At 32.0% G+C, this 27,861-nt stretch overlaps 1 protein-coding gene across 1 annotated transcript; it reads left to right on the forward strand.

The window, feature by feature from the left end:
- Window positions 1–8,980: 8,980 nt before the first annotated feature.
- On the forward strand, window positions 8,981–26,854 carry LOC139513506 (histidine protein methyltransferase 1 homolog). The gene is made up of 10 exons (XM_071302094.1): window positions 8,981–9,012; window positions 15,268–15,355; window positions 17,274–17,347; window positions 18,326–18,500; window positions 21,193–21,278; window positions 21,765–21,839; window positions 24,909–25,042; window positions 25,643–25,741; window positions 26,177–26,292; window positions 26,740–26,854. The coding sequence occupies exons 2-10, from the start codon at window positions 15,283–15,285 to the stop codon at window positions 26,808–26,810; spliced, it is 903 nt and encodes a 300-aa protein (XP_071158195.1). The 5' UTR covers window positions 8,981–9,012; window positions 15,268–15,282; the 3' UTR covers window positions 26,811–26,854.
- Window positions 26,855–27,861: the final 1,007 nt, after the last annotated feature.

The following is a 27,861-nucleotide window of genomic DNA, read 5'->3' on the forward strand; positions in this document are numbered from 1 at the left end:
TGATAGTGCGAGTTTCCAAATTAACGTAATTTTTCTGTTGTACGCTTTAGGGAATACGATACAGTAGCAGGGGCAGATAATAACGTTTTCAAAACTTTTCGTGTTGTTTTCGTGACATTGGTAACCAGAACGTTGTAATTTCGCGATGTTTCTAATAAGAACGTAAACATTTCGCGACGTCGCTTTAAAAGAAGTCATATTTCGCGGAATATTCACTGACGTCATAAATTTCGGATGTGCGAATTTCAAAAAAGTACCTGCTAAAAAAGTGGCCATGTCGTTTCTAGAAATCCGCCGAAGAGCAGTGAGATCAAAGGAAATACTTGAGATGAACAAAAATAAATCAAATACAACTTTGCATGACGAAATTGAAGAAAATGTGATACATATGTAGACACAGAAGAGAGTACTAAAAGTATAACATGGAAAGACGGAAGAAGAATTGTGGAGCTTTTTAGTCTGGTACTGGATAACTGACAAAACTACACGGCCCAGCGGAATCTGCTCAACGTAGAGAATGAAAAATTGCAAGGAAGTGGGGTCTATCTTACTATCTGTTGCTTAAACTGTAACATGCTGAATAACATTTTAACAAATAAGACACACTTCGGAACAAAACGACCTGCAATAGCTAATTATGAGTATTGGTATCTACTTAACGTACAGCGGAAAATATTTAATTGCACATTTATGACATCCAAATGTTATGTTAATGAAACTTAAAGAAATGAGAAAACGTATGAACCCGTGATTAATGAGAAAAATTCAACAAAATCTATGCCGCGTAGGGTGGTCGAATCGGGTATGGTGTTGGAAGATTTGAAATCCATACACAAAAGTCATTACTACGGCGTGTTGTACAGCTGTGCAATATTTTTCATGACGAGAACAGTTATTTTCATTTATTGATAATGAATTCGAAGTCAATAACACTATCTTGAATTGAAAAACATCAGAATCAAAATAGTTAAGTTAATGTCTTTTTTTTTTCTTTTCTTGTAAAGCATTTGGCAGACTCTAAATGTTTCGGAGAATTGTCATTGTAAGGCCAAATTTAACAGACTATTAATTAAATAACAAAACCGACTGCATGTGCGAGACCCTCATGGGTGGACAAGGTCGTATAACATCCTCCTCATCCTGTTCTGGACTTGAAATTGGTACATAAAACAAAATTGCCGATTATATTTTATATTTTAAAAACATACAATATGGTGTGTGTATGTAGAAAAACTGTCAATAAAAGTCCGTTAAAAAGATTTAAAAAAATATATTGGTGTCGTTTTTGGTTTGAATTTAAGCAAAATATTACCAATAGATGCAGAATTGTCACACGTTAGTTTGTTTAATTGGTTGTATTTTTTTTGTATATGAAACTCGATGTAATAGACCAAAACAAGAAAACGCCCGTTCACATGCTGTTTAAAGGGCTTGTAATTAAATGGTGTCTTTTGGTATTGTACACCATATTTGTAGTTTGTAGTTCATTGTTTTATACTTAAATCAGGCCGTAAGTTTCCCGTTTGAGTTGTTTTACATTTGTCATGTAGGGGCCTTTCATAACTGACTATGCGGTATGGGTTTTACTCATTGTTGAAGGCCGTCCGATGTCCTATAGTCGTTTACTTCTATGCCATTTTGTCTCTGGTTGAGATTCGCCTCATGTGAAATCATACCACGTCTTCTTATTTGTGTAAGCATATCCCTATTGTACTTCAATGTATTGAGAGATAAAAATTGAAGTATCGGCAAATATACACTAATTGCAGACAGACAGATCAGAAAGTGTACACACGTTAAAACTCGTCGCTGTCAAGCTGATGAGCAAATATGAAGTCATGCAGTAGGGTTGTTTCTGAGAAAAGTAACAAACGTATAGTTAGACAATCGGACACAAGAACAAAGTGTTTTCAATATAGCTCTACTTCTAGACGAACAGTACGCCAATATTCATACATATACGCCGTGTAAAAGGCTATGTAACTTATCTATTGATAAAGACATCGTTCAATATTATTCTCTAATACCGGCTGCTCTACTTCCTATGAAATGTTATATTACAACTTCATTTTTGGTCGATTGAGGCAATAATGAAATGAGTTAAATTGCACGAAACAGCTCTTATTATAAAACAAGAAATACTCCTTATAATTTAAATTTGAAAGATGATTATCTTTTGAATGTAAAAAGAAAAAAAATCAAAGTACGCCGGGGCCTTTTAAAGTTTACGATACGGTATCGGTTTTGTCATTGTTGAAGGTTATACTGTTGTCAATTTATGGTATCACCTCACTTAATTTATAGTTGGTTCACATTTTGTCATGTCAGGGCCTTTGAAATAATGTTGTATATCATGAAGCAATTTAGAATTGATGTCGGACGGAGATGCAACTTTATACTTCTATCAGATTTTTCTTTTTTGCCGTACATCTGACAAAGTAATCTGCTAGAATGCTTTTTTATATCCTTTTTTTTTTTATTATGAAAAGGTTCCTGTCCAAATTTCGTTTCGTAAATGTTTAGCCCAAATGTTTTGCTAATTTATGAGTAACCATCTTATAAATTTTTATGATCAGTATCAACGCTTTAAAAAACACCTGCATATACTTGACAGCGTACTCGTGTACAGCGGGAATGATTGCACGACGTTGTTGCGATTAAAACTTAATTTAACGTAATTTAGCGCCATACTGATAGACGTCGTAAAAAAATAAGGTATATGGCTTTTATTGAAAAAACAAGCACATGGACCCCAATTTTTTTCTTTTGCAATCAATCAAGTACTGTTTCAAGAACACTCCGCCAAAATTTCAGAAAAAAATCAACGATCAAATTTTTTCTGCACTTCCGAAAAGACGCAAAAATATGGTCGATTTCTTTATTTCGGATATAGTAATCTAAATCCGAAAACTGATGATTTGATTTAACCTTAAACTTGTTTCAGCATGATAATGCCATGGATCAAGGGAACATTTTACAAAAAACCCGGTTAAGTTATGAATTTTCGTTCAAAAGTATCGTTACTTTCTTTAAAAGTCCTAATTTATGAAATTTCAGGGATTTTCTTCCAAATATGCAAATTTCGAACCAAATTATCTCAAAAGTAAGTCATGAAGGTACTTTTTTCTTTGCATATTTGAAAAGTACACATTGAAATTGACCTTCTATCAAAATTTTAAGAAAATATCAACGAGGGATCTCTACTGTATCGTATGCCCTTAAATGGTAGCAATACCTGACGTTGCGTCTATATGTTTTTGTTTTACATTGTTGAAGGCCGTATGGTAACTCATAATTGCCTAGATCTACTTCATTTGAACTTTGGTGGATAGTTGTCGCATTGGTAATCATACCTCATTTCCCATTATTTTTATGTTTAACTATACAAGTGTGGATACAGATCAGTGTGGGTAGTATGTTTGGATGTTTGACAGTGTTTTCTGACAAAACAAGTTCTCTGGTTTTCCCTAGGGTTCTATGTTGAACTGTTGTGCACAGTGACAGCCAACCTGTACCAAAAACTGAAAATAGCAGTGTATATTGAGTTTTAATGTTCAATATTCAAGCGTGTCATGGAGAAGACACTACTTAAAATCAGTGCCGATCGTTCATAGATTTTATTTAGCTAGACATTGCTCAGTTTTAATACGGAAAAAAATTACATATTGACCAAGGTACTATGAGTGCATCGTTTAGTGCATGTGCAGCATTACATTATAGGATTTCCTTTCAACATTTGAAATAACTTCCATGTGAATACATTACAACATGTAACATTTTTTAAATTAAGATCCGTTAAGGGAACACAGCTAGCTGAGTGTGCTCAAACGCCGGGGAGGTTTACGAAAAGAAGCGAAAGATTGGAAGGATTGTGAAATTAATCCGATATAAAAATAATTTCAAAAATAAATTTGATTTTGGATAGCAGCAAAAAATTACAATCAGAAGAGGATCACATGAGGTGCATTTTTTTTAAATGTGGAAATTGTTTCTATGAAGATATATTATGGTTTTAAGTAACGATAGTATACCAGATATGGCAGATTCCAATGCAGATGTTCATAACTCCTTCAAACTGATAACAATTCTTGTAGATATGAAAAGGATTGAATGACGGACAAATTGATTAAAAATAATCTATACTTACTAACATTACCGGTATGTATAAGTGATTGATCATAACTATACACTCAGGACTCATCAGCAGGCAGCACAGATGTTTAAAAAAAGTGTTATAAAACCACCTAGCATCACCGTGACATTGTCACTAGCACGATTACCATGGTTTAGAAACTTTGGGCTTTTTTTATTTGGCTTCTGGACACAAAAAAATTAATTCAAGTGTAAATAAAATACCTTAATCTTCCCTTAAATACTACATTGAATGGATAATACTACTACTTGTGCTGACAGTTTTTATCATCTTACCTTGCAGCAGATCATGTGCAGATCAAGTGCAGATCATGATCCTATATACCTTAATATATAGGATTTTTTTTTCTGAGACAAGTGCCTGTGCCTCTATGATCTTACAAACATGCCAAACATGGGTCAAAGTCTTGAAAAAGACATGTTTTTTTCTTCATATGTACGTATAAGTATCCAAGTTAAAACATACAAAGTTGTGGTAAAGACATTCAGTTTCTAGCAAGTAATTCATGCACTAATTAATAACATTTGCCGAGTGTCCCTCTTTTTAAAATAAGAACATACTTCCACATAATCATTGTTAACAGGTGAACAAAATGTTATCAGACTTATCTATAGCTATCAGTGTCTATTTACCATCTAGTTGATGTCTTTTTACAGACTAGCCACAATGAAATCAATTTTTTTATATAAAATGCTAGGTTGAACATAATACTAAATAAAATGCTTCGCCGAGCGCAGCCTGATACGACCTCAGAGGTCGAACCCTGAATAGTTAGTGCAAGTTTGGGCACAATATCCAAGCTTGATACTGTCTGAATTTGGATTGTGATCAAATTTTTAACTATATAATTAGGAAGGATATATCCTTTTGGTCTATTATCTATGATGAGTTTATTAACAATCACTGGATCGATAGCAAGTTTGCTAGTGGAGATTTCCTCCCCTTGGGTATCACCAGCCCAGTAGTCAGTACAGCCACATCTGTTAATGATCATTGATATGGTCATAATTATGAATTAGCTATTCACAAAACCGTTTGAAATTTTCGATATATATTAAGCCTAAGGCTTTTCTAATTCAGGTATATATTACCTTATTTGTATTTAAACATAAGCCTTCCAACTTTTGGTTCTTCGAAACTCGTCAACTTCGTAATTTATCCTTATATATATATAGCCTTTAAACTTTTTCGATTCATTCGTCACTGCTGAGTCTTTTATAGGAAAAACGTGTGTCCAACGATCATAGTTTTAACATTGATTTTCATAATAAGTTTATTGACTGCTTGTGCATGAAGTTTTGCATGTTTATTCTCTAGTCTCGATCTGTAATATGAACGACAAACTACAAATGTATGTAGTTCACAAAAATCTTCACATGTAACAGTATCGTGTGTCAGTCGCTCATGATAAACGAAGTTATTTATTGCTGACAGCGGAGTGATTTTGGTAGATTGACAAATTCATGGACAAGAATAAAGTAGTTTGACTTATTCAACAGTCGGAAAGCCGGGACTCAAAATTGCCTATGGAAATCAACGAAAAAAAACGCCAAAATATTCAACTTCATAAAATTTCCATCATCATGACAATCGTTAAATTGTTTCCATAGTTTCTTTCATATTGTTGTTTTTGGTCCATCCGGTCTTGTTAGTGCACTCATTTGTACAATTCTTGCCAGATTTTTATGAAACTAATATGTTCTTATAGGTATGCCCCTTGTGGGCCTTTAATTGGAAATAAAATATGTTCTGTTCTGTAGGTTTATATTAACAATATTTTGGACGAGTTTGAATATGATCAGTGCCGATCGATCCATTATTGTTTTAAAGAGTTATGCCCCTTGGAAACATCAGTTACATCGTCAGCGCTTTCATTTGTACAACTCCTGCCATGATGTTATGAAACTTTAATAATTAAGTTTATATATGTATTAGCCATGTCTTTAATGAGGTAAAAAATCAGTGCTGATCGGTAATAATTATAAAAGGGCTGTGCCCCTTATATGGCCGGAAAATTGTAAGCCCTCTTATATATATGTGTTCAATTCATGCCAGATTTTTTTATGAAACTTAAAGGGGCACTAGCTGTCAAATTCATTGTAACCGATTTGACTCAAATTCTCATATTTGGTTTATAACAATGTAAAACATTTATCCAAACTATCAAAAGTCTAAAATAAACAGTTTACAGAGCATGGGGTAGATAATATATAGGTTCGTTTCGTGTGTATTTTAGTCCAGACGCCATCTAATTAACTATCGATTTGACCTCAGATGACCATATAAGCGATGTAAACAAAAATAAAGATACGAATAGATTAAACCAACACGTGCAATTGCATTTTTATAGGTCTGTTTGATTTTATTTTATAGATTAAAAATAGATGTTTCTCATTGTTTTTAACCATATAAGAATGATTTTATGTGCATCGAATTAGTAATCAAATGATTTACCGTAGTTTCACTTTCATTGTTTACATTCTTTTTCTTTAAATAACCAGTACACGTACAATGCATGCGTTGTCAATCTCTAGCTAGGGGTTAACTTGAAGTTCACATGAATACCGGTTAGAATGATGATGACGTTTTCACTTGCAAGTGAATCAGTCAAAAATTATGTTTAATCGCTTATTTAAACAAAATTAAAGGAAATTGATTCCTAAAAGCCAATTATTATTTCATTATTCCAATTTGATTAATGATTGATCTAAAAAAAATCATACTTTATTTTTTTATATATATCGTAGCTAGTGCCCCTTTAAATCATAGGTTATATATTACCTGAGACTGCTATAAAACATGTGTTATAGTAGTCTCAGATATTACCGATGTCTTTATTAAACAACTGTTTGACTAAATTAATCACTGCTAATGAATAATTTCAAAAAGAGTTATGCCTTTGACTAAATTATTCATAACGTTATCAGACAATCATACATTATTATATACCTCTGCTACTATAAATCATATGAATCACGATACAGTGGTGGATCTAGATTTTTCATAACTTGGGGACCCACTATAAGTTTCAGTCTTTCCGGAATTTGTTCGTGTTTGGCATTGAACAGTTTTATGTTTTAGAAAACTCCGGAAGCACGTGGCTGTGGGAGGGTCTAAAACGCGGAAATGGAAAACGCGGAAATGAAAAATGAGTGTATTATAACTAATATCTTTGGAACCGCTAAAGCTAAATTAATAAATAAAACTGATTTTGAAAGCTAATATAATGAGGTAATAGTTAATCAACAACCTGTCATAGAATACCCGACTGATAGCAGTCAACAAAGTTTGGCACGGTTTATTGTTGACAATCATTTAATTACTTTGGTTCCACATTGAAGTTTTATGACTTAATGAATTCAAAAAAATGTTCAGAACTGAACGAACTATGTAAACTTATTAAGGAGATCAATAACAAATTGAATTTTTCTGGGTGAACAATTGTGAATGCCTCTATCTACTTTCGTACATTATTTATTTATGTAATTTTGAAATATGTATAATTATCTCTATACCTTTGTAATTTGGTTTGTGAGAATAAAGATATATATATTCGTAACAACAAGGTGCGTTTATTAAAATATCAGTTAACGCAAATCTACGGTAAAGACAAGAAAAAATTAATAATAAGAATACCCGATGTCCAAAAACAACAAAACAGCATAGATTGTGGACTTTTTGCAATTGCAAATGCTCTTGAATTTTGTCAAACTGGGTTTAAAGGAGGTACTCATATCACATTAACTGGAATTTTATAGCAATTTAAAGCCCCGATTTACAGTTTTAATAAATCTGATAGTAAAATATAATAAAATATTTATTTTTGTCTTTATATCATATTATTTGTCATTTAAATGTCTTGAATTTTAATTCAAAGTTGAAAATTTCATTTCAATATTTGTGTACAAGGGGTTCTTCCGGTCAACTTTTTGTCCTTTTATAGTAATATATTTATTTTTTTCTTTATATCATATTATTTGTCATTTAAATGTCTATAAGAGTCAATTGACAGACTTTGACCGGGCTTTTTATATTTTTGTGAATTTTAATTCAAAGTTGAAAATTTCATTTCAATATTTGTGTACAAGGGGTTCTTCCGGTCAACTTTTTGTCCTTTTATAGTAATATATTTATTTTTTTCTTTATATCATATTATTTGTCATTTAAATGTCTATAAGAGTCAATTGACAGACTTTGACCGGGCTTTTTATATTTTTGTCAATTTTAATTCAAAGTTGAAAATTTCATTTCAATATTTGTGTACAAGGGGTTCTTCCGGTCAATTTTTTGCCCTTTTATAGTAATATATTTATTTTTTTCTTTATATCATATTATTTGTCATTTAAATGTCTATAAGAGTCAATTGACAGACTTTGACCGGGCTTTTTATATTTTTGTGAATTTTAATTCAAAGTTGAAAATTTCATTTCAATATTTGTGTACAAGGGGTTCTTCCGGTCAACTTTTTGCCCTTTTATAGTAATATATTTATTTTTTTCTTTATATCATATTATTTGTCATTTAAATATCTTTAAGAGTCAATTTACAGACTTTGACCGGGTTATATGGTTTTTCGTGAATTTAAGTTTTAATGTTCAAAAATGTGTTGCCAGAGTCGCACTAAGAAAGCCTTCCGGTCAACTTTTCGGTAAAAAATCATAATCAAATATATATTTTTTTAATTTTATCTTATAGACTATTATATTAGCTTTCAAAATCAGTTTTATTTATTAATCTAGCTTTAGCGGTTCCAAAGATATTAGTTATAATACACTCATTTTTCATTTCCGCGTTTTCCATTTCCGCGTTTTAGACCTTCCCCGTGGCTGTGTTTACATTTGAAAATTGTAAACACTGAGAAATATTGTGGGAGGGTCTAAAACGCGGAAGTGGAAAACGCGGAAGTGAAAAATTGGTGTATTATAATTAATATCTCTGGAACCGCTTAAGATAAATCAATAAATAAAAGTGATTCTGAAAGCTATTACAATGGGCTATAAGATTAAATTAAAAAAAAAAATATTTGAATATGCTTTTTTACCGAAAAGTTGACCGGAAGTGTTTCTTAGTGTGACTCTGACAACACATTTTTGAACAGTAAAACTTATATTCACGAAAAAGCATATAACCCGGTCAAAGTCTGTAAACAGATTCTTAAAGACATTTAAATGACAAATAATATGATATAAAGAAAAAAATAAATATATTACTATAAAAGGGCAAAAAGTTGACCGGAAGTCACCCTGGTATATAAATGATGAAGTCAAATTTTCAACTTTGAATTAAAATTCCAAAAAAAATAAAAATCCCGGTCAAAGTCTGTAAATTGATTCTTAAAGACATTTAAATGACAAATAATATGATATAAAGAAAAAAATAAATATATTACCATAAAAGGGCAAAAAGTTGACCGGAAGTCACCCTGGTATACCAATATTGAAGTGAAATTTTCAACTTTGAACTAAAATTCACAAAAATATAAAAAGCCCGGAACATGATTCTTAAAGACAATTTAATAATAAATGATTTGATATAAATAACAATAAAAATATATCAAACTAAAATTGCAGAAACTTGACCTTTGTCCTAGCTTGTGTTTTAATCTTGACCCCCTTTTATGAAAAAAAAAAGGAAATAATGACTAAAACTAGATATAAAATACTTGTCATTTTTATTTCATTATATCCAATTTCAAAAGTATTATAGCATACTAATCATTTCTGATATTTCATATTTTTCATTTAGATATTAACAACCCTCCTCCTTTTTCACCCGGGCTTGGGACCGGCGTTGGCGGAGTTATTGTTTTTTTTTTGTTTTTTTTTTCTTATTTTGTTTTATTATTTATTGATACACTACACTCTTTGACATTAATTTATCTCTTTATTATCTATTTTATGAAGGAAAAATAATGTTCAAATTAATTTCAAGAATAGGTATTGTGATTAATTTACATTTTTTTAAATTAACATTTTTAAAAATTTATTTCAAATTTATCAAAACTGTATATCGTGGCCTGTAAATTTCTTTAAAATTTAGTTAAACTATTTATGTACTTCGCAGAACCAGCTGTTTCCTTTCATATTTTTTGCACAAGACCGATGTGCCCAGACATCACACATTTTACGCCCTGTTTTCCCTTCACAACCTACCATATCCTCTATTGTATCGGGTTTTCCACAGTCACAGTTTATTGAGATTATGTGGGTTTTAGTTTTCAGATTTTTTGGAGTTTTACCGAAATAATTTTTTGGAAAATGAGTGAATTTACCATTTTCAAGACAATGAATTAAATGTTCTCTCATATATTTTTGCTCGTATGTGATATGAGTACCTCCTTTAAACCCAGTTTGACAAAATTCAAGAGCATTTGCAATTGCAAAAAGTCCACAATCTATGCTGTTTTGTTGTTTTTGGACATCGGGTATTCTTATTATTAATTTTTTCTTGTCTTTACCATAGATTTGCGTTAACTGATATTCTAATGAAGTTGTTAAATTTAGTGATAAGCTGTCTAGAAGATAGATGTTTCCATCTCTAGTTTGAAGAGACAAAACCCAATGAGCGTTACCATTATGGTGTATTTGTACACTTGGTGACTCTTGTGATTGAAAACCTGTTTCACTTACCCATTTACCATCTACCTTAACAGGCGCTAAAGTTGTTTCCTGGAACCCATTTATTTCTGGAAACTCAAATTTCAGAAGATTTTGTGTCGAAATAATGATATCAGAACAAAGATACTTATTATTTAAAATATTTTGTTTGTGCTGTTGACTGCAATACCCTATCCACGGGAGATTTGATTGAGTTTTTGTTTTTTTAGTGGGGGTTTCCATTTCATCTAAGTTGATATCGTCTATCTTTCTTTTTTTCACAGGGAGTGATTTATTAATTTCGATTGAATTTTTTTTCTCATCTATAATTTGTGTTTCCCCCGCATCTTCTTCGATTACACTTAGTTCAAGTTTTTTTTTCGATTTAGGAGTTGAAAATTCGGTTGATATCTTAGGCGTTTTATTAGGTTTTATGCTACCATTCGTTGAAGGTGTTGTCATCAATTTTTGCTTCAAGGGAGTATTTATAGAAAATTGTGAATCTGGCGCAGGTTCGAATTCAATTCCATAATCATTTGCTCTTGGTTGTTTTCTTCCTGATTTTTTGTCAATTTTTTTCTTGCTATTTTTTGAAAGGGCCCTTAAACTAACGACATTATTTGTTTGTGTTGACTCTAACCCTATACTAATTTTTGCAGCCAAAATATGAAAACAAGTAGAAGAGGATTCACATTGACATGTTTCTTTTGGAAAAAGAGTTACACAGTATTTTCCTTTCCTGCCATTTACAATAAACGCACCTTGTTGTGGAACCAAAGTTATTAAATTATTGTCAACAATAAATCGTGCCAAACTTTGTTGACTGCTATCAGTCGGGTATTCTATGACAGGTTGTTGATTAGCTACTACCTCATTATTTTCTAATTTGACCTGATTAGTACTAGACGTGTTCTCATCAGAGTTTGTTTGTTTTATGATTTCCTGTGAATTTAAATTGCCTAAAGGATCAGTGTCAGATTTGAAAGAATTAGACTGAAAAAGTGGCTTGTCGTTTTTTAAATATTCAATTACTTCATCAGGACTTACAATTCTTTTTGGAAAAATAACATCTGATGGTGAAATAAATGCTCTACTAAACTCTTTTTTCAAATGATAATTTCCTAAACCAGAACGTCCCCGTAAAATTTCATAATTCTCAAAATTTTGTATGTAATAAAAACCCAAAGCCAGTAAATCTACTGGTAGCTCTTTCCAATCATTTTCTCTTTTTAAAACGGCATTCATACTCTCGGAAAGATTGTTTGTTATTCCAGAATATGGATCAAACATGCCGGGATATTTTTCAATTAACCATTTACCAGAGTGATTTTGAATTGCCGGACATATATGTTTAGTGAAATGTTCTAAAACTACGGGAGTCCATTTTGATGTTAATTTCAATTTTGTGTCTAAAAATTCTTCACGACCACGAGAATCTCGAGATGGAGAGGCCACAGGACAGCGTACCGAATCACGAGATGGAGATACGACACGAGAGCGAACCGAATCACGAGATGGAGATACGACACGAGAGCGAACCGAATCCCGAGGTGGAGATAAGACACGAGAGCGAACTGGCATACGAGAGCAAACCGAATCCCGAGGTGGAGATAAGACACGAGAGCGAACGGAATCACGAGGTGGAGATACGACACGAGAATGAGCTGGCATACGAGAGCGTACCGAATCACGAGATGGAGATACGACACGAGAGCGAACCGAATCCCGAGGTGGAGATACGACACGAGAATGAGCTGGCATACGAGAGCGTACCGAATCACGAGATGGAGATACGACACGAGAGCGAACCGAATCCCGAGGTGGAGATAAGACACGAGAGCGAACTGGCATACGAGAGCGAACAGAATCACGAGGTGGAGATACGACACGAGAATGAGCTGGCATACGAGAGCGAACCGAATCACGAGGTGGAGATACGACACGAGAATGAGCTGGCATACGAGAGCGTACCGAATCACGAGATGGAGATACGACACGAGAGTGAACTGGCATACGAGAGCGAACCGAATCACGAAATGGAGACACGACACGAGAATGAACTGACATACGAGAGCGTACCGAAACACGAGCTGGCGACAGTACCCAGATACTTACTTCACGTGATGGGAGACATGGAAAGTCGATAACGTTGTCAACTATCAATGGTTTGGTGTGAGTTGGTGGTTGTGTGTACCGAGTAGGAATCTTTACTGCATCTGAGTATGGTGTTGGTTTTGGTGGTTGATTCTGTTTTGTAGTAGTACTAGTTGACTCTTGCTTGTAGTGGACTGAGTATGGTCTCACACTTGGTAATCTGATGAACGGTGTTGAAGTAGGTGGTCTACGGAGCCGACGGATCTCTGCCTCAAGGTTTCTAACCACAGTGGTAGCACCATCCCTGGTAAGATGAAGACCGTCTTTACTCAACAGTAGGCGCTGAAGCTTGCCATCAACAACAAAGGAACGATGTGCAACATAGGTCACTCTGGGAACAGATTGAACTATGATGCGCAACTTGTTGTTGATGTAAGACGCCTTCCTGTTGACCAAAGAGAGAAAACTCATGGACTTCATCTTACCAGGGAACATGTCCTGGCCACGGGGTAGTAACCCAGAAAGCAGGATCTGGCATGTTGGGTTGAGTCTTAGTATACTCTCAACCAGACTCTGGTAATGAGTCAGAACATCAGCTGGGGTGTCATTCCACAGGTTGTTGGCTCCGATGTGAAGTACAACAATCCTGTAGTCGGGAACCCTGTGCCCTATGACACCCCACATCTGTTCAATACGATACCCTGAAAAGGAAACAACATCTACATTAGACAATTTTAAATACTGATCAAAATATTTAACTTGAGAATGACCTGCAATCAAAACACGTTTAGCCATGACGTTGACGAATTAAGCACTAAGAAATATATGAAACAGTTTGAAAAAAAAGCACTAAAATTAAAATGAAAAGAGCACTGTGAAAATATATACACTATTATATACACAAAGTACAATAAATATTAAATTAAATTTGAAAATATCGAAATTTGAGATAGCACTAGTCTCTATAACTTTCAATAATAATTAACTGTAAATTTTATGGTTCATATATATACACAAGTTGACACGTGCTCAATTGTCACAACATAATTATCATGCTAATAAACACACGCCGATATTCCTTTTATGTGACACGTGCTCACTTGGGACAACATAATTAGTCCACAAGCCGACATTCCTTATATACTATGATGCGAGCGAAAAAAACTAATTATTAATCAATTAATATAATTCATACTTTAATAATGCAATCAAACATAAATAAATTAAAATAATTAATAATCATTACCTTATATGATATAGTGTATAAGGTTGATTAAAAAATCTTTATATACAATTTAATATTTAGGAATAGATTCAAAAGCATTAAACAGACTGTCAGTTAAGACTTTACTATCTTATTTTAATATTTTCCTCATTAATTTTATTACATATTATTTAGATATTTGATATTTATTTTTTTTTTAATAATTTCTAGCTTTAGTTCAGTCCCATTTCAGTATTTTTACGCAAATTTTAGTTTGAAGTTTTTTACTTATTCTTTTACACACAAGATAGGGTTCTAGGCAACATTTTTTTCTTCTATTTGAGGTATGTATTTATATATTTCTAGATCATATTAATTGTCAATGAATTGTCTTTCTGAATAATTTTCAGGATTTTGACCAGTCTTTTTATATTTAGGTGAATTTTAGTATCAAAGTGTAAATTTCCCTTCATCATTTGTATATAAGGGTGACTTCCGGTCAACATTTTTACCATTTATAGTAATGTCAATATATTTTTCTTTATATCATATTAATTGTTATTGAATTGTCTTTAAGAATCATGTTCTGGATTTTGACCGGGCTTTTTATATTTTTGTGAATTTTAGTTCAAAGATGAAAATTTCACTTCAATATTGGTATACCAGGGTGACTTCCGGTCAACTTTTTGCCCTTTTATAGTAATATATTTATTTTTTTCTTTATATCATATTATTTGTCATTTAAATGTCTTTAAGAATCAATTTACAGACTTTGACCGGGATTTTTATTTTTTTTGGAATTTTAGTTCAAAGTTGAAAATTTGACTTCATCATTTATATACCAGGGTGACTTCCGGTCAACTTTTTGCCCTTTTATAGTAATATATTTATTTTTTTCTTTATATCATATTATTTGTCATTTAAATGTCTTTAAGAATCAATTTACAGACTTTGACCGGGTTATATGCTTTTTCGTGAATATAAGTTTTACTGTTCAAAAATGTGTTGTCAGAGTCACACTAAGAAACACTTCCGGTCAACTTTTCGGTAAAAAAGCATATTCAAATATTTTTTTTTTTAATTTAATCTTATAGCCTATTATAATAGCTTTCAGAATCACTTTTATTTATTGATTTAGCTTAAGCGGTTCCAGAGATATTAGTTATAATACACCAATTTTTCACTTCCGCGTTTTCCACTTCCGCGTTTTAGACCTTCCCAAATATTGTTTTCGAATGGCTTTTTGTTTTAACTTTGCAAAAGACTCAGAAGATAATGATGATAATACAGACGACATACTATTGGAAGGTATCTTATAAGCAATAGTTTACCAACGCTGATAATTTATTTGTCTCAACTGAGACTACTATAACAGTCTCAGGTCTCAAGCAGGCCTAGTCCAAATAATTATGACGTCTTAAGGTTCATGTGGACCCTATGGCTAAAATGACCGTATTTTCACCTCAAAATTTACTCTGAGTACAGACAAACCTGCGCATCTGTTAATTTTTTCAGGGATAGCATGCCCTAGATAAATGAATTTTAAATATGTTTCATGTTTTAGAAAAATAAAAACTTACCAGGATTTTGCCGTGCACTTTTTTTCATTCCTCCAGAAGGTGCCAAAATAAACTAAGTTGGGAAACAGGTTTGAGAACTTCCCCACAGGTAAAAATTAAAGTGAGCATTTTCAATTGACATGGACATTAGATGGACAATAGATACCTGACAATAATTGGTCATTTAAACTGTGTACCTGAGTGGACCATATCAAGGTAAACTCAACTGTTTGTTAATTTTATCATCTTCTGCAGAGACGAAAAAAAGTGTACGGCAAAATCCAGTTAAGTTATGAATTTTCTAAATCATACAATGCATTTGAGTTCTATTTATCTAGGGCATGCTATGCCTTAAAACTTTTCCAGATGCACAGGTTTGTCTGTACTCAGAGAAAATTTTGAGGTGAAAATACGGTCATTTTAGCCATAGGGTCCACATGAACCTTAAAAGGCTATTATATTTTTTTTCTTTGACACCTTACTTACGTTGAAGTAAGGCGTCAAAGAAAAAAATTATAATAGCCTTTCAAGACGTCATAATTATTTGGACTAAAGCAGGCCTTAATTTGTTCAAGGACGTATATTAGATTATGTTAGTTATACGTCCTTGATTTGTTGCAGAAGTAAAAATTCAAACAAAATAGTTCCCTAGTCCTATATTATAAGACGCTGCAGGTTCATATCATTTACATTCAATGTTTTTTATGGGATTTTTTTTTTTACTAACCATGTTGAACCGCATGTTGAACCGCAGTTCAACATTGAAAGTAAAAAAAAATATCCCATAAAAACGTTGAATGTAAATGATATGTTCAGCGTCTTATATTATTGAACTAAATAGTTCCCCAACTTAGGGACGACATCAAAAGTTCAATGAAGGATAAAAAACTTAATTCAAATAGTTTTTTTCACTCACTGACCCCCCTACCCCCCACCCCCCCCCCCCTATTAACTTAGTTTGGGAAAAGTTGATTGACCCATATGGATATATGTAAAAATCAATGTTGGTTACCCAAATCTTGCAGCAGTTCAACCCCCCCCCCCACCCCAAACTATTTAAATTAAGTTTTTTATCTTACATTGATCTTTTGATGTCGTCCCTTTATAAATATCGTTCTACTGTTTTAAATACTTTTTGAAAGATAAAAATATGCATTTTACAATAAGACTGCTAGAATAGAATAGTCAACCTATACAGAATTTACCAACTATTGTTTTCATTATATGTTCATGAAACATTTGCGACTGGACATTATATTACCTAGAAACATTTGCGACTGGACATTATATTACCTAGAAACAATTAATAATTTGTATACCATTCAGTTGTATCATGTTGACCAGGGTTGACAAAAAGCTGGTATGGTGAATAATACTATTGACCATCAAATTCTATACTGATCATTGCTGATAGGATCAGCATTTCCCTGTACCCCTATACAAGTAGTGATCGACACCTGTTGTACTATAATTCCAAGATTACTCTGACGTCCAACAGCTGTTTTGGTAATGACGGTTGTATAGCCTCCTTACTAAGGAAATAAGCAGCTACCAATTTTTCTTCTACATATAAATGCATAATAAATAGTGTCTATTGTCTATACTGTATATAATTACACATGTAATTATAAACATTAGAAAATTCCTTTATATTCATTTTTTCACAGCTCCTGTAAGCAAGAAAAAGAAATTGGAGCAATTTGTGACTGAATTTAAAGAAATAACAGTTGAAGACTGCAAGGTACATTTTATTTGTACTATTTTATTACAAATGTAGAACTGTTCTTTCTTCATTGTGTTCTTTTGTTTTATGAAAATATAGCATGTTTATATCCCTGTGTAATTAAAGACTTAATTTCTATGATGAAAACTGTTTTCATTTTTATTTAAGATTAATAAAAAAGCTAAACAAATTATCAAGTTGAGCAAAACAAATACATAGAAAGCGTTGCTACTGTTACCCTTACTAAAAATTAAAAAAAACTATTTTCTGAAAAAGTGATTGATATATAGCAAGTACCCTTATGTCAGAACAAATTGTCAGAGTTTTTTAGATTTACTTTAGATGTGATACTTAAAGAGATGTCGTATTAATACCAATAAGTACTACATCTATCACAGACAAATTAACATGGATGTAAGGTATGTAAGCTTAAAAGATCCCAATATGACAAGATTTTGAACTATTCAATTGAAAAATTCAAATGACATGAATGACCAGATTTATAATAAAACAACATAAAATAAAAGGAAACATTTCAAACATTAAATAAAGACAACCTCTGAATTTCAGACTCCTAACTTTGGACAGGCACATACAGAATGCATAAATTACAATCACAAAGCTTGTTATAACACTTCATTTCATTATCATAGTTGTAGCATAAAATATAATTATAAAAATTGAATGCTATTTTAATAATTTTAAAGGATTGTAAAAGTCTTGATCAAACAAACATTTTTAATATGAAGCCATAGGCGGATCCAGGGGCCCGTGCCCCCCCTTTCGTGGGAAAAATTTGGTTGATTATATAGGGAATCACTGAAGCATGACTGGAGCGGGGCCCCCCTTAGGTCAGTGAGCGGGCCCTTCCTTAGGAAAAGTTCTGGATCCGCCACTGGAAGCGTGGAATAGAATATGTGGTTAGGTCAACGTTTTACAGCCCAAGAAAATTGTAACGAGAAGCACTCAGTTCTAAAAACTCTTCTGTTTATACAGACTGACTATCCATATGATTTAGAAGTGAACACATATCAGCTGACAGATAATATTACAGTGTCTTGCTATGATGCAGGAGCAATCGAGGAGATTCTGAAGAAAGATAAAGATCACTCATCATCTGTTGTCAAAGCAACCAGTTGTCATTCTGACTTAGTTCCAAATGTATATGAAGGTAACTTACCGTTCTTGAATTATGCCCATTTTACATGTAACTTGGAAGATTGGAATATTTATGTATCCTCACTGTAAATTACGTTTTCCTCATCCAAATTTTCTGAAACTCATAGACAAAGTTCTTCTTTTATTTAGCTTAGTTCACCATTGGGCACTGTGATTACAAATAGTCTTCTAAAATTACTTTTTAAAATAGAATTTTCCAACCACCCACCCACCCACCCACCATAAGAAGCAAAGTGCCTAAAGTTGATTTTCTTTTATGAAGTGAATTGTTATCTCCATGCATGAACCCAGTTTGAGACATGTCTTAATTCTGGTTTAGTGGAAAAGAAATCAAACTTAAAGAAAATGATTTTCTATTAAAGTTATTGACATAACTTGAGCCAAAGATAGTACAGTCTTAGTCATTACATAGAATAGAAATTATAGAAGATATAGGCATGTGACAGATTGCCAATTAAAAATTTTGAAATTATTAAGAAACTAAGGTTTCAACTCTCTCAGGCAAAGTTGGCTTTAGATGAGTTTGACTATTTACTTTAGGTATTTTTGACATATAGCTCTTCAATGGTTTTGGTACTTGTACATCTTTGGATTTCAAATGTTTGGCTTTGAGCATATCTGATGAAGGTAAATCCAGAAAAGCGCTCCGGACGCAAGAAATTATTAAACATGTTGTTTTCAATTTTTAATTGATCCTTTAAGCATGTTAAGTTTCAAAATGCTGCAATTAGTTAATTTTGCCAAAGTTGAAGCTATGTATAGGTTTTTGATAGTTTGGAGGAGCAGTGCTATTTCCTATTTTCAAATGTATGATATGAAAGCCAGAGTTGATAAAGCCATTGTAAAGAAGACTGATATATGATACCTTATACGAGGGGGGGGGGAGGCAAGGGGGGTCCCAATAACAGCAAAACAGCAAATTGATTTGGCTCATAACAGATAACAAGGAATTAAAATGGACAAAAACAGATAACAGTAAGTGAAATATTAAAATAATTCGGTCTTTGACAAATCAGTATTTCTTATTACGGATATAATCCTTTGTAATGCATTCCATTTTTTATGACTATGTTTTTAGTATTAATTTATGTATCTAGAATGTGTTTAAATTACTATTCAATATATTATAATATTTTTTATACGCTCGTTTACGGAACGTATTATGGTATACTGTTGTCCGTCTGTTGTCAACATGTCGGACATTAACTCAAAAACTCTTTAACCATTTCCATTAAACTTTGGGATATTGGTTATATCTATTGACGTGAGCTCCCTTTTTTTTCTTTTTTTTTTTTTATAAATTTTAGATTTTAAGTTTCTAGGTAATGGGTTTTTATTCAATAAAATTGGTGGGTTTTTTTTCAGTTTTCTGATAATATCTCAAAAATGCTTTCACAAAGCAAGGAATTTTGGTGAATTGTTTATATCTATTAACATGAGGTAACTTTCAATTTTTATAAATTTTAGATTTTACGTTTCCGAGTTAACTTGTTTTATTAATTAAAAAGGGGTGATTTTCCAGTTTTCAGACATTAACACAAAAATGTTTCAGCAGTTCTCATGAAACGTTGGTGTATTGTTTATATATATTGACTGAAGCTCCCTTTGTTGCTAATCAAAAAAGTGACCTAAAAGAGTTTGAATATTCTGACTTTTTCTAAATGACCATTTAATGAGGTGTGTGAATTTTTCTTAATAAAATTTTGAGGCAAAGTGGTATAAAGGGTAGAAAAATCAAAAGCACCAATTATAAGCATGCAATTTATCAAGTACTTCGAACGAATTTTGACACTCTAAAAGCAATTTATTCCACTATTTTCAAAGGCCTTATTTGAACAATTTTTTATCAACTGAGGTTTTTGATTGTACCAAGTGTATTAGTAAGTAGAATACATAGTTTAGTAGGGAAACAATGGCTTGAAACGAAATAAATCTTTGTTTGTAATGAGTTATGTGCAGCTTCGGACCCAAGTACATGGTTGGAACTTTCATTGTACAATGCATTTGGTTCTGCTTTGAAAAGAATCACAGAGCTGAGTCTATGTACCATATTATATAAAAGGTTAAGTCGTTGTTAGGACCTAGTCCTTAATTGAGATCCTTGTCAGATATTCCTGGCCATATGTTTTCCTTTTTGTCATATTAAAAATTGTTTTAATTTAATATGTTAGTACAGAAAACAAGGAACATTATTCTCATACAAAAAATTAAGATAATTCTAAATACACATTCATAAAAAAAAATGGAATTTATTACAAAGGATAATCATAAGATATACTTGAATTGTCCTGGACCTCACTTCTGTGATGGGTATATGTTAATGGAATCCTTCTCTGAATACGGGACAAACATATTAGTAGTGGTAGACCCCAACGACCAATGATCTGCAATTTATACCGAATATTGACTGTCAAAAAAAAATGCTAACATTCCAATTTTCAATAACAGTTAACAGCAAATACATTATCACAATAACAGATAACAAAAAAACTAAAAGCCCAATAACAGCGAACAAAGAATAAGACAATAACAGCTAACAGCAAATATATTTTCAAAATAACAGATAACAAAGAATTAAATTACCCCATAACAGCATAACAGTTAAACCCCTTGCCCCCCCCCCCCCCCCTCTTATACATGTATAGTAGATAATTTTTTTAACTATCAGTTTTATTTGTTTGTAGGTGGATTGACTGTGTGGGAATGTGGAATAGATCTTGCTTCATACATAGCTAAGGAAGTAGATTTCACAGATAAAATGGTTCTTGAGGTAACGTTACAAAGTATGACTGTACTCATGTACATACATTTATACACATTTGATAAAAAACAAAGTTTCTGTACTATATTATAATTATTATAATTATTCAAACACTTAAACTGGATGACAGATGAACAGAGAACAAAATATCACAAGTTTGACATTTAAGCTTGACATTTAAGTGCATTAAAAATGATGCCCCATCATATCTTACTAACACGTTTCTGTATGTTTCAGAAAGAAATTATTTAAGGTATTAGGCTGTTTACCTGATGCCAATTTATGAAAAGACCAGAAACCAAAATGATTGGAATAAACAATCAACAAAACAGTTACACAAATGATACAGCCAAAAGCCTTACTAGTTATTTTTTCCTTGAAAGTAAACCTGTTGCTATAAAATTCCTTTAAACTATCAGTAAGCCTATATAATTTACATTGTATTAGTGATAAGGTATTTTGCTTCACATTGTTATCCTCTGATTTCTATTTTAGTTAGGATCTGGAGCGGGCATTCCAGGGATATGTGCAATGGTATGTGGTGCTAAAGTGGTACATTTCCAAGATTATGTAAGTGAACTGAGTACTTTCAAAATGTTTTATAGAAAAAAAATCATTATATTTTAGTCTTCATGACTTAGACTCGTAATTTTGAAAAAAAACTACTGCAATATCTCATCATTTTTCATGTATTTTTTTCCCAAAATTCTGTTGCTGTGTTTGATTCATTATAGTATATATACTACAGTTGGTCATACTGTTATGTTCATTAAAGTATATATACTACAGGTGGTCATACTGTTATGTTCATTATAGTATATATACTACAGGTGGTCATACTGTTATGTTCATTATAGTATATATACTACAGGTGGTCATACTGTTATGCTCATTATAGTATATATGTCGTGTACAAGTTGCGATTTTGTACAGGTTATAACATGTACAAAAATATTGTACATGTTATAACTTGTATAATGCAAAAATACAAGTTATAAAATGTACAAAAATACCTCGTACATGTTATAACCTGTACAAAATATTGCTTAAAAATGGTTTTAACTTGTACAAATTTGAAAACTAAAAATATGGTTCTATTATTGCAACAGATGTTATTAACCTCAATATGTGCAAATGTTTGTACCTGTACTAAGTCAGGAATCTGATGTACAATAATTGTCGTTTGTTTATGTAATTTATACGTGTTTCTCGTTTTTTCATATAGATTAGACCGTTGGTTTTCCCGTTTGAATGGTTTTACACTAGTAATTTTTGGGTCCCCTTATAACTTGTTGTTCGGTGTGAGCCAAGGCTCCGTGTTGAAGGCCGTACATTGACCTATAATGGTTTACTTTTTTAAAATTGTTGTTTGGATGGTGAGTTGTCTCATTGGCACTCACACCACATCTTCCTATATCTATTAAAGGTGTCACTGTATCGGTTATGATAAAGTCCAAGGTTGAAATGGTGAACCATTGCTTAAAATCAATATCTTGACAACTCATAATAATCCGACAACCTACAAAGATTTAGCAGGAAAATGAAAGTTGATTAGATAATAAATGAGAATAAATTTTTGTCTATCCTAAGACCCTCATTAGACACTTCTCCTGTATTCCTTACTATGTGACCATTTTAAGAGGGGCAGGACCTTTTTGGGACGTCGGGATTAGGTATTTTTAAGCTGATAGCCAGAATAGATTTCTCTACAAATAAAATTGAGAATAGAAATAGGTAATGCGTGAAAGAGACAACAACCCGACCATAGAGCTGACAACAGCCGAGGGCCACAAATACCTGCTTTCAAAGCAGAGGATATATAGATCTAAAACATCAGAATGACATTCGCTTCATGCAATGAATGATAGCTTACAATTTATCAAAAAAATAATAATTTGAGGTATAAATTTACACAAGTCATACTGAAGGTTAAAAATGTTGAAAAGTAGATTCAAAGATATTTATAATGAAGCGTGGTCCAGTGAAAGCAATTTCAGCTCTCTTTTGCTTTTACAGATTAATCATATGAGACATTACTTTAGTTTTTGCATGCTATAAAACGAAGAGTATTTCGCAAAATGTTAAGGAATTGTTCTTAAAAATTTCAGATGAATTTAGTCACTAGTATCTAGTGTATTGTCATCTAGGAATTTCAAAGATAATGTATGCTTAAAGTAAATAAACGAGAAAAGAAATGTATGCTTTAAGTGTCGCACTGATGTAATCCATGACGGACTGCATAAAACATACAATTACATGAAAACACATTATGCCAACATAAGTCATGAAGAATATATTTCTGAAACTTTGTGATCATTTTCCTGTAAAGAAAAAACTTGTTCTGGCCTATTGATTGTTGTTCTTTATTCATTAATAAATTTTAATGTCTATTTTACTTCCTTTATATTTATTTTAATTTTTGTACATGTTAACACCATTTTTAAGCAATATTTTGTACATGTTATAACATGTATGGGGTACTTTTGTACATGTTATAACATGTATTTTTGCATTATACAAGTTATAACATGTACAATATTTTTGTACATGTTATAACCTGTACAAAATCACAACATGTACACGACATATATACTACAGGTGGTCATACTGTTATGTTCATTATAGTATATATACTACAGGTGGTCATACTGTTATGTTCATTATAGTATATATACTACAGGTGGTCATACTGTTATGCTCATTATAGAATATATACTACAGGTGGTCATACTGTAATGTTCATTATAGTATATATACTACAGGTGGTCATACTGTTATGTTCATTATAGTATATATACTACAGGTGGTCATACTGTTATGTTCATTATAGTATATATACTACAGGTGGTCATACTGTTATGTTCATTATAGTATATATACTACAGGTGGTCATACTGTTATGTTCATTATAGTATATATACTACAGGTGGTCATACTGTTATGTTCATTATAGTATATATACTACAGGTGGTCATACTATTATGAACCTTTTAACATAAAACATCCTGAAATCCAAAAGGATGGTTTTGACATGTTTTGGTCAGAATAGATCAAAAGCTATTAGAGGGAAACTTTTTTATTATGCCCCCACAGCGACGGAAGGGGCATTTATAAGTTGGACCCTTGTCCTTCTGTACATCCTTATGCTTCAAAACAAGTTTTAGTTCTTTAACCTGAGTTTGCCGTACTAAAAGTTATGAAAGATCTACACAATGATTATTACCAACATACACAGATCAAGTTTGAATTTGTGTGGTGTCACTTTCATTGCTCTCAAGTTATGTCCCTTTATAAATGGAAAAAATTGGCAGTTTCAGCAATCCTTAGGCAGTTCTTGAGTTATGTCCCTTTGTCAATTGAAAATAGGCAGTATTATTGATCATTAGGCAGTTTTTGAGTTATTTCCCCCTTTGTCAATTAAACAATTTCAGAATTTGCCATATATTGACAAGAAGCAGGACAGCTGTGTGCTATGGACACATTCTTCATTCATTTTTTAGATTATGAATGATACCAGAGGGAACATCAGAATGTTCACTACAATCACAAAAATATATTAAGTATTGATGTGTAGAATATATATTTCACAATTTCTTTGATTTTGTTTTTGCTATTATTGTGGTCAAACTGTAATTTCAGAATGAAGAAGTTTTAAAAGAATACACAATACCAAATGTTACACAACTCAATATGGATGATGATGTTAAATGTACATGTAGATATTTCTCTGGTGATTGGTCACAGTTTTCAGACAAAATAGATAATGAGCATAGGTAAATTGCTTGGTTAAAATAATGGCTTTTTTGTTTTAGTCTTTTTCTCATTAATATCTTCAAAACTTCAATAAATTTTTTTAGAATAAAACACAACTAAGAAAAAGTTGAAGAAGGACAACACATACCTTTTCCTAAAGATGAAGGGTAAATAGATGAAAATATTCCAATAAAACATTAAACTGATGATTGAGTAACATCAACCCAAATAAAACTAATGAACTTATTTGCCCCTGAAGCTTATGCAGTGCCAATTATATTCCCTTGAAGCTTATGTAGTGTCTGTCCACTAGTGGCACCAATGTTGCGCAGGACAAGTAAAATTTCAGTAACAAGTATCACTTGATGATATTAAAATGAGTCATTTTCCAAAGTAAGTTTTTGAACATAAGAATTACAGGGATCTTATCAATATTATTATACTCATGAACCTCTGTTCATAAAATCACTGCTGTAGAACAGATTAGAATAGATCATTGTATTTGCCAAATAAGGGCACCAGGAGGGCATCTAGCATACTAACAATATCATTATAAACAATAACATATAGACAAGAAATAGGTTGATTTATTTATCTACATAAACCTTCTTTATTTTCAGGTATGATATCATACTAACTGCAGAAACCATCTATAATCCAGATAATTACCAGAAACTACATGATGTATTCACAAGTCAACTTGATAAACATGGAACTATGTATCCTTTGCATGACAGCACCAATATATTGTATAACTCATGTAGGAGCAAATTGATTTCAAACCTTAACAATGGTGCATTTTGTTATCTTCTTTTTAGCTTACCATGCCCAAAGAGTAAGACTGAGGTTTTGGCCATAAAGAAAATATGTTTTCCCAAATTTATTGTTTTTGTCCAATATCTAGAAACATTTTAATGGGTTTCATTCATTATCTTGAAAATAACTTTCAATAGGAAGAAACTTGAAATATGAAAATTTACCAGCAATACACCGTAACACGATCTATTTATTGGATTTTGTGATAATTAAAACACATAATCCAAGTTTAATAACGTATAGTTTTGCTCTTTGATTATACATAGAATGAAGACTATAAAACACTGTCTCTTATGACATTTTAGAAATTACAAAGATGACCTTGACACAGTAATCAGATATTTAGCAGCAAAGTCAAATTACTTTGGAGTAGGAGGAGGTACAAGACTATTTGAAGATTTTACCAATAAGAAGGGTCAGTTTTCCTGCAAGATATGTAAAACTATAGAAGCAGGTAATTAGACACAATTTGCTTAATACAGAGACATAAAGAATAGTTGATATTTTTTTATAGCTGAAATTTTCACAGCAAAGCAAGAAAAGAAAACATGCATGTTCAAAGATGTAAATTAATTTAGTTTCTCTTAAATTGAAGCTACAAATATAAATAAGTTAAATACAATTGAGTATGTGGCAGATTTGCACTTTAATTTTGTTTACATGAAATAATTTGAGCTTAATAATCAAGTTAATGATTTATGAAGTTTTTCCAGTTTTAAAATTTGTGATTTGAATTTAAGCATTGTCATCATATGTGTCACCCTTTTTAATCTTTGAAATGCAACTTCTATATTATCAGAGAAAAAAGTCGTTTACAAAGTGTCATCATAATTTGAGGGAAAAACTTTAAAAATGGTTATTGGATTTTATGTACGGTACTGATATTTCTTTATTATTACAGGTGTTCCCAGAGAAATAATGCAACTTAAATGGAAAGATACAAAAATTGACAAGCTAACAGAGAAGACCTAGCAGTTTTACTTCTATTGAGCAAATAAATGATCTGTTATTTCTGATGTTTGACTTGTTCTAAACAGTGTCCTATCATATTGAATGATCTTAAATGTAATTGAAAATACAAAACAGCATTTAATACATATGCTTGTCTGGCTACAAGTTAAGTTATGAGTGCTAATGAGACAACTCTCCATCCAAGTCACAATTTGTAAAAGTAGACCATTATAGGTCAAAGTACGCTCTTCAACACAGAGCCTTGTCATAATTCATACTGTGGTTGTTTTGGTCTTAAAAGAAATGTACTGATGGCAGATATATGTAGTCATATGTACACAAATTAGGCCTTTATTTTTTCTAGCTTGAATTGTTTAACATTTGTGATTTTTGGACCTTTTATAGCTGACTATGGGGTATGGTCTTTGCTCATTGTTGAAGGCTGTATGGTGACCTATAGCTGTTATCCCTTGTCTCATTGGCAATCATACCACATCTTCTTTCGTATATAGTCTGTAACAGCTAGCCAAGTCTCGATAGCTGTTTTTTTTTAGTAGATTCCTTGTAAGCTGTTACTCTAGATCTCAGAAATCCTAAAAAGAAACACACTAAGAAAAGTGTTTCAACTGGGAAAATGCATACCACTAACTTATTATTAAGTTTTCATTCTGCATATTGATGCTCTAAAATATCAGCTGTAAGCCACTTCAATGTGGATTTTTTTGTCAAAAGACTCAAATGAGCTCAGTACAGGAGTTTAAAAACCATAATATTGTGCCAAGAAGCAGATAGTATGTATTTAGATATAGAAAGATGTGGTGTGAGTGCCAATGAGACAACTCTCCATCCAAATAACAATTTTAAAAAAGTAAACCATTATAGGTCAATGTACGGCCTTCAACACGGAGCCTTGACTCACACCGAACAACAAGCTATAAAGAGCCCCAAAATTACTAGTGTAAAACCATTCAAACAGGAAAACCAACGGTTTAATCTATATAAAAATACAAGAAATTTTGGCTGTTTTTCATTTTTCTAAAAGAACCAGAAAGATGGCTTAATAAGTTCTGTC

The sequence above is a fragment of the Mytilus edulis genome, chromosome 2, assembly GCF_963676685.1.
Source record: "Mytilus edulis chromosome 2, xbMytEdul2.2, whole genome shotgun sequence".
NCBI lineage: Eukaryota > Metazoa > Mollusca > Bivalvia > Mytilida > Mytilidae > Mytilus > Mytilus edulis.

What these genes read in the sequence shown, in the direction of transcription:
- LOC139513506 (XM_071302094.1), top strand. Translation starts at nt 15,283, where the DNA reads ATGGCTTTTTGTTTTAACTTTGCAAAAGACTCAGAAGATAATGATGAT. An exon ending in TGGTACATTTCCAAGATTAT is followed by an intron (nt 21,840 to 24,908) that starts GTAAGTGAACTG and finishes CTGTAATTTCAG; the next exon opens with AATGAAGAAGTTTTAAAAGA. An exon ending in CTTGATAAACATGGAACTAT is followed by an intron (nt 25,742 to 26,176) that starts GTATCCTTTGCA and finishes CACAGTAATCAG; the next exon opens with ATATTTAGCAGCAAAGTCAA.